The sequence below is a fragment of the Oncorhynchus tshawytscha genome, linkage group LG08 (assembly GCF_018296145.1).
Source record: "Oncorhynchus tshawytscha isolate Ot180627B linkage group LG08, Otsh_v2.0, whole genome shotgun sequence".
Taxonomy (NCBI): Eukaryota; Metazoa; Chordata; class Actinopteri; order Salmoniformes; family Salmonidae; genus Oncorhynchus; species Oncorhynchus tshawytscha.
The window spans coordinates 74,165,471-74,175,470 of NC_056436.1; the positions used below are offsets into that span (position 1 = coordinate 74,165,471).

General features: G+C 52.5%; 1 protein-coding gene across 1 annotated transcript in view; it reads left to right on the top strand.

Annotated features, from left to right (window-relative positions):
• LOC121846929 (girdin-like) overlaps positions 1-10,000 on the top strand; it is a 35,205-nt gene that overhangs the window by 19,137 nt on the left and 6,068 nt on the right. The window contains 3 exon segments of the mRNA XM_042325950.1: positions 4,342-4,503; positions 4,631-4,908; positions 9,676-9,819. Coding sequence (XP_042181884.1) covers positions 4,342-4,503; positions 4,631-4,908; positions 9,676-9,819 — 584 coding nt within the window.

Here is a 10,000-nt window from a genome sequence, read left to right on the forward strand (position 1 = left end):
CAGAATGCAGCAGTGGGTTAGTAGAGGGAGGTGTGTGTTCACCTCTCAGAATGCAGCAGTGGGTTAGGAGAGGGAGGTGTGTGTTCACCTCTCAGAATGCAGCAGTGGGTTAGTAGAGGGAGGTGTGTGTTCACCTCTCAGAATGCAGCAGTGGGTTAGTAGAGGGAGGTGTGTGTTCACCTCTCAGAATGCAGCAGTGGGTTAGTAGAGGGAGGTGTGTGTCTGTGTGTGTTCACCTCTCAGAATGCAGCAGTGGGTTAGGAGAGGGAGGTGTGTGTTCACCTCTCAGAATGCAGCAGTGGGTTAGTAGAGGGAGGTGTGTGTCTGTGTGTGTTCACCTCTCAGAATGCAGCAGTGGGTTAGTAGAGGGAGGTGTGTGTCTGTGTGTGTTCACCTCTCAGAATGCAGCAGTGGGTTAGGAGAGGGAGGTGTGTGTTCACCTCTCAGAATGCAGCAGTGGGTTAGTAGAGGGAGGTGTGTGTTCACCTCTCAGAATGCAGCAGTGGGTTAGGAGGGGGAGGTGTGTGTTCACCTCTCAGAATGCAGCGGTGGGTTAGTAGAGGGAGGTGTGTGTTCACCTCTCAGAATGCAGCAGTGGGTTAGGAGAGGGAGGTGTGTGTTCACCTCTCAGAATGCAGCAGTGGGTTAGTAGAGGGAGGTGTGTGTTCACCTCTCAGAATGCAGCAGTGGGTTAGGAGAGGGAGGTGTGTGTTCACCTCTCAGAATGCAGCAGTGGGTTAGTAGAGGGAGGTGTGTGTTCACCTCTCAGAATGCAGCAGTGGGTTAGTAGAGGGAGGTGTGTGTTCACCTCTCAGAATGCAGCAGTGGGTTAGGAGAGGGAGGTGTGTGTTCACCTCTCAGAATGCAGCAGTGGGTTAGTAGAGGGAGGTGTGTGTTCCACCTCTCAGAATGCAGCGGTGGGTTAGTAGAGGGAGGTGTGTGTTCACCTCTCAGAATGCAGAGGTGGGTTAGTAGAGGGAGGTGTGTGTTCACCTCTCAGAATGCAGCAGTGGGTTAGTAGAGGGAGGTGTGTGTTCACCTCTCAGAATGCAGAAGTGGGTTAGTAGAGGGAGGTGTGTGTTCACCTCTCAGAATGCAGCAGTGGGTTAGTAGAGGGAGGTGTGTGTTCACCTCTCAGAATGCAGAGGTGGGTTAGTAGAGGGAGATGTGTGTTCACCTCTCAGAATGCAGCAGTGGGTTAGTAGAGGGAGGTGTGTGTTCACCTCTCAGAATGCAGCAGTGGGTTAGTAGAGGGAGGTGTGTGTTCACCTCTCAGAATGCAGCAGTGGGTTAGTAGAGGGAGGTGTGTGTTCACCTCTCAGAATGCAGCAGTGGGTTAGTAGAGGGAGGTGTGTGTTCACCTCTCAGAATGCAGAGGTGGGTTAGTAGAGGGAGGTGTGTGTTCACCTCTCAGAATGCAGCAGTGGGTTAGTAGAGGGAGGTGTGTGTTCACCTCTCAGAATGCAGCAGTGGGTTAGTAGAGGGAGGTGTGTGTTCACCTCTCAGAATGCAGCAGTGGGTTAGTAGAGGGAGGTGTGTGTTCACCTCTCAGAATGCAGCAGTGGGTTAGGAGAGGGAGGTGTGTGTTCACCTCTCAGAATGCAGCAGTGGGTTAGTAGAGGGAGGTGTGTGTTCACCTCTCAGAATGCAGCAGTGGGTTAGTAGAGGGAGGTGTGTGTTCACCTCTCAGAATGCAGCAGTGGGTTAGTAGAGGGAGGTGTGTGTTCACCTCTCAGAATGCAGCAGTGGGTTAGTAGAGGGAGGTGTGTGTTCACCTCTCAGAATGCAGCAGTGGGTTAGTAGAGGGAGGTGTGTGTTCACCTCTCAGAATGCAGTGGTGGGTTAGTAGAGGGAGGTGTGTGTTCACCTCTCAGAATGCAGCAGTGGGTTAGTAGAGGGAGGTGTGTGTTCACCTCTCAGAATGCAGCAGTGGGTTAGTAGAGGGAGGTGTGTGTTCACCTCTCAGAATGCAGCAGTGGGTTAGGAGAGGGAGGTGTGTGTTCACCTCTCAGAATGCAGCAGTGGGTTAGTAGAGGGAGGTGTGTGTTCACCTCTCAGAATGCAGCAGTGGGTTAGTAGAGGGAGGTGTGTGTTCACCTCTCAGAATGCAGCAGTGGGTTAGTAGAGGGAGGTGTGTCTGTGTGTGTTCACCTCTCAGAATGCAGCAGTGGGTTAGGAGAGGGAGGTGTGTGTTCACCTCTCAGAATGCAGCAGTGGGTTAGTAGAGGGAGGTGTGTGTCTGTGTGTGTTCACCTCTCAGAATGCAGCAGTGGGTTAGTAGAGGGAGGTGTGTGTCTGTGTGTGTTCACCTCTCAGAATGCAGCAGTGGGTTAGTAGAGGGAGGTGTGTGTTCACCTCTCAGAATGCAGCAGTGGGTTAGTAGAGGGAGGTGTGTGTTCACCTCTCAGAATGCAGCAGTGGGTTAGTAGAGGGAGGTGTGTGTCTGTGTGTGTCACCTCTCAGAATGCAGCAGTGGGTTAGTAGAGGGAGGTGTGTGTTCACCTCTCAGAATGCAGCAGTGGGTTAGGAGAGGGAGGTGTGTGTTCACCTCTCAGAATGCAGCAGTGGGTTAGGAGAGGGAGGTGTGTGTTCACCTCTCAGAATGCAGCAGTGGGTTAGGAGAGGGAGGTGTGTGTTCACCTCTCAGAATGCAGCAGTGGGTTAGTAGAGGGAGGTGTGTGTTCACCTCTCAGAATGCAGCAGTGGGTTAGTAGAGGGAGGTATGTGTTCACCTCTCAGAATGCAGCAGTGGGTTAGTAGAGGGAGGTGTGTGTTCACCTCTCAGAATGCAGCAGTGGGTTAGTAGAGGGAGGTGTGTGTCTGTGTGTGTTCACCTCTCAGAATGCAGCAGTGGGTTAGTAGAGGGAGGTGTGTGTTCACCTCTCAGAATGCAGCAGTGGGTTAGTAGAGGGAGGTGTGTGTTCACCTCTCAGAATGCAGCAGTGGGTTAGTAGAGGGAGGTGTGTGTTCACCTCTCAGAATGCAGCAGTGGGTTAGGAGAGGGAGGTGTGTGTCTGTGTGTGTTCACCTCTCAGAATGCAGCAGTGGGTTAGTAGAGGGAGGTGTGTGTTCACCTCTCAGAATGCAGCAGTGGGTTAGTAGAGGGAGGTGTGTGTTCACCTCTCAGAATGCAGCAGTGGGTTAGTAGAGGGAGGTGTGTGTTCACCTCTCAGAATGCAGCAGTGGGTTAGTAGAGGGAGGTGTGTGTTCACCTCTCAGAATGCAGCAGTGGGTTAGTAGAGGGAGGTGTGTGTTCACCTCTCAGAATGCAGCAGTGGGTTAGGAGAGGGAGGTGTGTGTTCACCTCTCAGAATGCAGCAGTGGGTTAGTAGAGGGAGGTGTGTGTTCACCTCTCAGAATGCAGCAGTGGGTTAGTAGAGGGAGGTGTGTGTTCACCTCTCAGAATGCAGCAGTGGGTTAGTAGAGGGAGGTGTGTGTTCACCTCTCAGAATGCAGCAGTGGGTTAGTAGAGGGAGGTGTGTGTTCACCTCTCAGAATGCAGCGGTGGGTTAGTAGAGGGAGGTGTGTGTTCACCTCTCAGAATGCAGCAGTGGGTTAGTAGAGGGAGGTGTGTGTTCACCTCTCAGAATGCAGCAGTGGGTTAGTAGAGGGAGGTGTGTGTTCACCTCTCAGAATGCAGCAGTGGGTTAGTAGAGGGAGGTGTGTGTTCACCTCTCAGAATGCAGTGGTGGGTTAGGAGAGGGAGGTGTGTGTTCACCTCTCAGAATGCAGCAGTGGGTTAGTAGAGGGAGGTGTGTGTTCACCTCTCAGAATGCAGCAGTGGGTTAGTAGAGGGAGGTGTGTGTTCACCTCTCAGAATGCAGCAGTGGGTTAGTAGAGGGAGGTGTGTGTCTGTGTGTGTTCACCTCTCAGAATGCAGCGGTGGGTTAGTAGAGGGAGGTGTGTGTTCACCTCTCAGAATGCAGCAGTGGGTTAGGAGAGGGAGGTGTGTGTTCACCTCTCAGAATGCAGCAGTGGGTTAGTAGAGGGAGGTGTGTGTTCACCTCTCAGAATGCAGCAGTGGGTTAGTAGAGGGAGGTGTGTGTTCACCTCTCAGAATGCAGCAGTGGGTTAGTAGAGGGAGGTGTGTGTTCACCTCTCAGAATGCAGCAGTGGGTTAGGAGAGGGAGGTGTGTGTTCACCTCTCAGAATGCAGCAGTGGGTTAGTAGAGGGAGGTGTGTGTTCACCTCTCAGAATGCAGCAGTGGGTTAGTAGAGGGAGGTGTGTGTCTGTGTGTGTTCACCTGACAGATTCTAATCGGCTGAGATATGCTGTGACAACTTGTCATGGGATTGTCAATTGTCTCAAGTCAAATCATCTCTTTCTCACCTCCCCCTCAGAATGCAGCGGTGGGCGCGGAGCGGGAGGTGTTGCTATGCCAGCTGTCTCAGTCCCAGTCAGCCGGTAGCCACCTGAGGGAGCAGATAGACACCCTGCATCATCACTCCATCAGCCTGCAGGAGACCTGCACCAAGCTGCAGACACTCAACACTCAGCTACAGGTATCATACAGCTACTATTGTTTTATATATTTATTATAATGAAACTGTGGCCTTTCGCCACTTCAGAGTCTGTAATACTGTCCGAGTGTCACAGTGTTTGATTTCCAACATCCCCCTCCTCTCCCAGGTGGAGGAGGCGTCCCTGAGCTTCCAGCATGCAGCAGCGTTGGCGAGGTGCAGCAAGAGCGAGGCCAGGTGTGCTGCTTTGGAGGCGGAGTCTAAGATCTGGGCCAGGGAACATGAGGAGTCATTGGTCAGGACGGAGGGGCTGAGGAGGGACCAGGAGCGAATGACAGCGCTGCAGCAGAGGCAGGAGGCAGAGCTAGAGGAGCTGCTGGATAGACACTCCCATCTGAGGAGCAGCAACCGTAACCTGGAGACACAGCACAGGGATCTGGAGGGAAGGTAGGGAACACATGGATCTGGAGGGAAGGTAGGGAACACAGGGATCTGGAGGGAAGATAGGGAACACAGGGATCTGGAGGGAAGGTAGGGAACACATGGATCTGGAGGGAAGGTAGGGAACACAGGGATCTGGAGGGAAGGTAGGGAACACATGGATCTGGAGGGAAGGTAGGGAACACAGGGATCTGGAGGGAAGGTAGGGAACACAGGGATCTGGAGGGAAGGTAGGGAACACAGGAAGCTGGAGGGAAGGTAGGGAACACATGAAGCTGGAGGGAAGGTAGGGAACACAGGGATCTGGAGGGAAGGTAGGGAACACAGGAAGCTGGAGGAAAGGTAGGGAACACAGGGATCTGGAGGGAAGATAGGGAACACAGGAAGCTGGAGGGAAGGTAGGGAACACAGGAAGCTGGAGGAAGGTAGGGAACACAGGGATCTGGAGGGAAGGTAGGGAACACATGGATCTGGAGGGAAGTTAGGGAACACAGGAAGCTGGAGGGAAGGTAGGGAACACAGGGATCTGGAGGGAAGGTAGGGAACACAGGGATCTGGAGGAAAGGTAGGGAACACTGGGATCTGGAGGAAAGGTAGGGAACACAGGGATCTGGAGGGAAGGTAGGGAACACAGGGATCTGGAGGGAAGGTAGGGAACACAGGGATCTGGAGGGAAGTTAGGGAACACAGGGATCTGGAGGGAAGTTAGGGGGAACACAGGGATCTGGAGGGAAGGTAGGGAACACAGGGATCTGGAGGGAAGGTAGGGAACACAGGAAGCTGGAGGGAAGGTAGGGAACACAGGAAGCTGGAGGGAAGGTAGGGAACACAGGAAGCTGGAGGGAAGGTAGGGAACACAGGGATCTGGAGGGAAGGTAGGGAACACAGGAAGCTGGAGGGAAGGTAGGGAACACAGGGATCTGGAGGGAAGATAGGGAACACAGGAAGCTGGAGGGAAGGTAGGGATCACAGGAAGCTGGAGGGAAGTTAGGGAACACAGGGATCTGGAGGGAAGGTAGGGAACACAGGGATCTGGAGGGAAGGTAGGGAACACACGAAGCTGGAGTGAAGGTAGGGAACACAGGGATCTGGAGGGAAGGTAGGAAACACACGAAGCTGGAGGGAAGGGAAGGGAACACAGGGATCTGGAGGGAAGGGAAGAGAACATGGGGATCTGGAGGGAAGGTAGGAAACACAGGGATCTGGAGGAAAGGTAGGGAACACAGGGATCTGGAGGGAAGGTAGGGAACACAGGGATCTGGAGGAAAGGTAGGGAACACAGGGATCTGGAGGAAAGGTAGGGAACACAGGGATCTGGAGGGAAGGTAGGGAACACAGGAATCTGGAGGGAAGGTAGGGAACACAGGGAACTGGAGGGAAGATAGGGAACACAGGGAGCTGGAGGGAAGGTAGGGAACACAGGGATCTGGAGGGAAGGTAGGGAACACAGGAAGCTGGAGGGAAGGTAGGGAACACAGGAAGCTGGAGGGAAGGTAGGGAACACAGGGATCTGGAGGGAAGGTAGGGAACACAGGGATCTGTAGGGAAGTTAGGGAACACAGGGATCTGGAGGGAAGGTAGGGAACACACGAAGCTGGAGGGAAGGTAGGGAACACAGGGATCTGGAGGGAAGGTAGGAAACACACAAAGCTGGAGGGAAGGGAAGGGAACACAGGGATCTGGAGGGAAGATAGGGAACACAGGGATCTGGAGGGAAGGGAAGAGAACATGGGGATCTGGAGGGAAGGTAGGAAACACAGGGATCTGGAGGAAAGGTAGGGAACACAGGGATCTGGAGGGAAGGTAGGGAACACAGGGATCTGGAGGAAAGGTAGGGAACACAGGGATCTGGAGGAAAGGTAGGGAACACAGGGATCTGGAGGGAAGGTAGGGAACACAGGAATCTGGAGGGAAGGTAGGGAACACAGGGATCTGGAGGGGAGATAGGGAACACAGGGAGCTGGAGGGAAGGTAGGGAACACAGGGATCTGGAGGGAAGGTAGGGAACACAGGGACCTGGAGGGAAGGTAGGGAACACAGGAATCTGGAGGGAAGGTAGGGAACACAGGGATCTGGAGGGAAGATAGGGAACACAGGGAGCTGGAGGGAAGGTAGGGAACACAGGGATCTGGAGGGAAGGTAGGGAACACAGGAAGCTGGAGGGAAGGTAGGGAACACAGGAAGCTGGAGGGAAGGTAGGGAACACAGGGATCTGGAGGGAAGGTAGGGAACACAGGGATCTGGAGGGAAGTTAGGGAACACAGGGATCTGGAGGGAAGGTAGGGAACACACGAAGCTGGAGGGAAGGTAGGGAACACAGGGATCTGGAGGGAAGGTAGGAAACACACAAAGCTGGAGGGAAGGGAAGGGAACACAGGGATCTGGAGGGAAGATAGGGAACACAGGGATCTGGAGGGAAGGGAAGAGAACATGGGGATCTGGAGGGAAGGTAGGAAACACAGGGATCTGGAGGAAAGGTAGGGAACACAGGGATCTGGAGGGAAGGTAGGGAACACAGGGATCTGGAGGAAAGGTAGGGAACACAGGGATCTGGAGGAAAGGTAGGGAACACAGGGATCTGGAGGGAAGGTAGGGAACACAGGAATCTGGAGGGAAGGTAGGGAACACAGGGATCTGGAGGGGAGATAGGGAACACAGGGAGCTGGAGGGAAGGTAGGGAACACAGGGATCTGGAGGGAAGGTAGGGAACACAGGGACCTGGAGAGAAGATAGGGAACACAGGGAGCTGGAGGGAAGGTAGGGAACACAGGGATCTGGAGGGAAGATAGGGAACACAGGAAGCTGGAGAGCTGTAGGTAGGGAACATAGGGAGCTGGTTGAAAGATAGAGAATGCTGGAAGGACGGTAGGGAACACAGCGAGCTGGAGGGAAGGTAGTGAACACTGGAGGGTGGTTAGGGAGCACAGGGAGCTGGAGGGAAGGTAGAAAACACAGGGAGCTGGAGGGGAGGTAGGCAACACAGAGAGCTGGAGGGAAGGTAGGGAACACAGGGAGATGGAGGGAACATAGAGAACACAGGGAAATGGAGGGAACATAGAGAACACAGGGAGATGGAGGGAACATAGAGAACACAGGGAGATGGAGGGAACATAGAGAACACAGGGAGATGGAGGGAACATAGAGAACACAGGGAGATGGAGGGAACATAGAGAACACAGGGAGATGGAGGGAACATAGAGAACACAGGGAGATGGAGGGAACATAGAGAACACAGGGAGATGGAGGAACATAGAGAACACAGGGAGATGGAGAGAACATGGAACACAGGGAGGTGGGGGGAACATAGAGAACACAGGGAGATGGAGGGAACATAGAGAACACAGGGAGATGGAGGGAACATAGAGAACACAGGGAGATGGAGGGAACATAGAGAACATAGGGAGATGGAGGGAACATAGAGAACACAGGGAGATGGAGGGAACATAGAGAACACAGGGAGATGGAGGGAACATAGAGAACACAGGGAGATGAAGGGAACATAGAGAACACAGGGAGATGGAGGGAACATAGAGAACACAGGGAGATGGAGGGAACATAGAGAACATAGGGAGATGGAGGGAACATAGAGAACACAGGGAGATGGAGGGAACATAGAGAACACAGGGAGATGGAGGGAACATAGAGAACACAGGGAGATGAAGGGAACATAGAGAACACAGGGAGATGGAGGGAACATAGAGAACACAGGGAGATGGAGGGAGGGTAGTGAACACAGGGAGATGGAGGGAGGGTAGTGAACACAGGGAGATGGAGGGAACATAGAGAACACAGGGAGATGGAGGGAGGGTAGTGAACACAGGGAGATGGAGGGAACATAGAGAACACAGGGAGATGGAGGGAACATAGAGAACACAGGGAGATGGAGGGAACATAGAGAACATAGGGAGATGGAGGGAACATAGAGAACACAGGGAGATGGAGGGAACATAGAGAACACAGGGAGATGGAGGGAGGGTAGTGAACACAGGGAGATGGAGGGAACATAGAGAACACAGGGAGATGGAGAGGAACATAGTGAACACAGGGAGATGGAGGGAACATAGAGAACACAGGGAGATGGAGGGAACATAGAGAACACAGGGAGATGGAGGGAACATAGAGAACATAGGGAGATGGAGGGAACATAGTGAACACAGGGAGATGGAGGGAACATAGAGACCACAGGGAGATGGAGGGAACATAGAGAACATAGGGAGATGAAGGGAGGGTAGTGAACACAGGGAGATGGAGGGAACATAGAGAACACAGGGAGATGGAGGGAACATAGAGAACACAGGGAGATGGAGGGAACATAGAGAACACAGGGAGATGGAGGGAACATAGAGAAGACAGGGAGATGGAGGGAACATAGAGAACACAGGGAGATGGAGGGAACATAGAGAACACAGGGAGATGGAGGGAACATAGAGAACATAGGGAGATGAAGGGAGGGTAGTGAACACAGGGAGATGGAGGGAACATAGAGAACACAGGGAGATGGAGGGAGGGTAGTGAACACAGGGAGATGGAGGTAACATAGAGAACACAGGGAGATGGAGGGAGGGTAGTGAACACCAAGTAACACTTAATTTAAAAAAGTATACATAAGACATTGTTAACTTTATGAAACTTTATGAAATTCCATATGCCATTGAATACACTGACTTGTGAAACAATCCTGATAAAATAAAGTCAATGAAATCAATCATGATACCTTAATGAGTGTTTACGTATAGTTCATACCAATGTTCATAACACCTTCATATTCTCCAGGTATCAGGAGCTCCTGGGCCTCAAATCCCAGATGGAGGAGACAAAAAGAGAGATGAAAATGGAGAGAGAGAAGATGGAGGGAGAGGTGCAAAAGCAGGCAGAGAGAGAAAGAGAATTAGAGAGGCTGAAAGAAGATAATGAGAGGTAAACGAAAACTCTCTCAGGCTATTTGTCAGTCAAACAACTAACTGCTCCATCATCACTTATTCTCTTCAAACCATTTAATTTAATAGAACTTCTTGATCCGTTCAGTTCATCCCTGATCTATTTAGTTAAACCCTGGTCCATTCAGGTCGTCCCTGGTCCATTCAGGTCATCCCTGGTC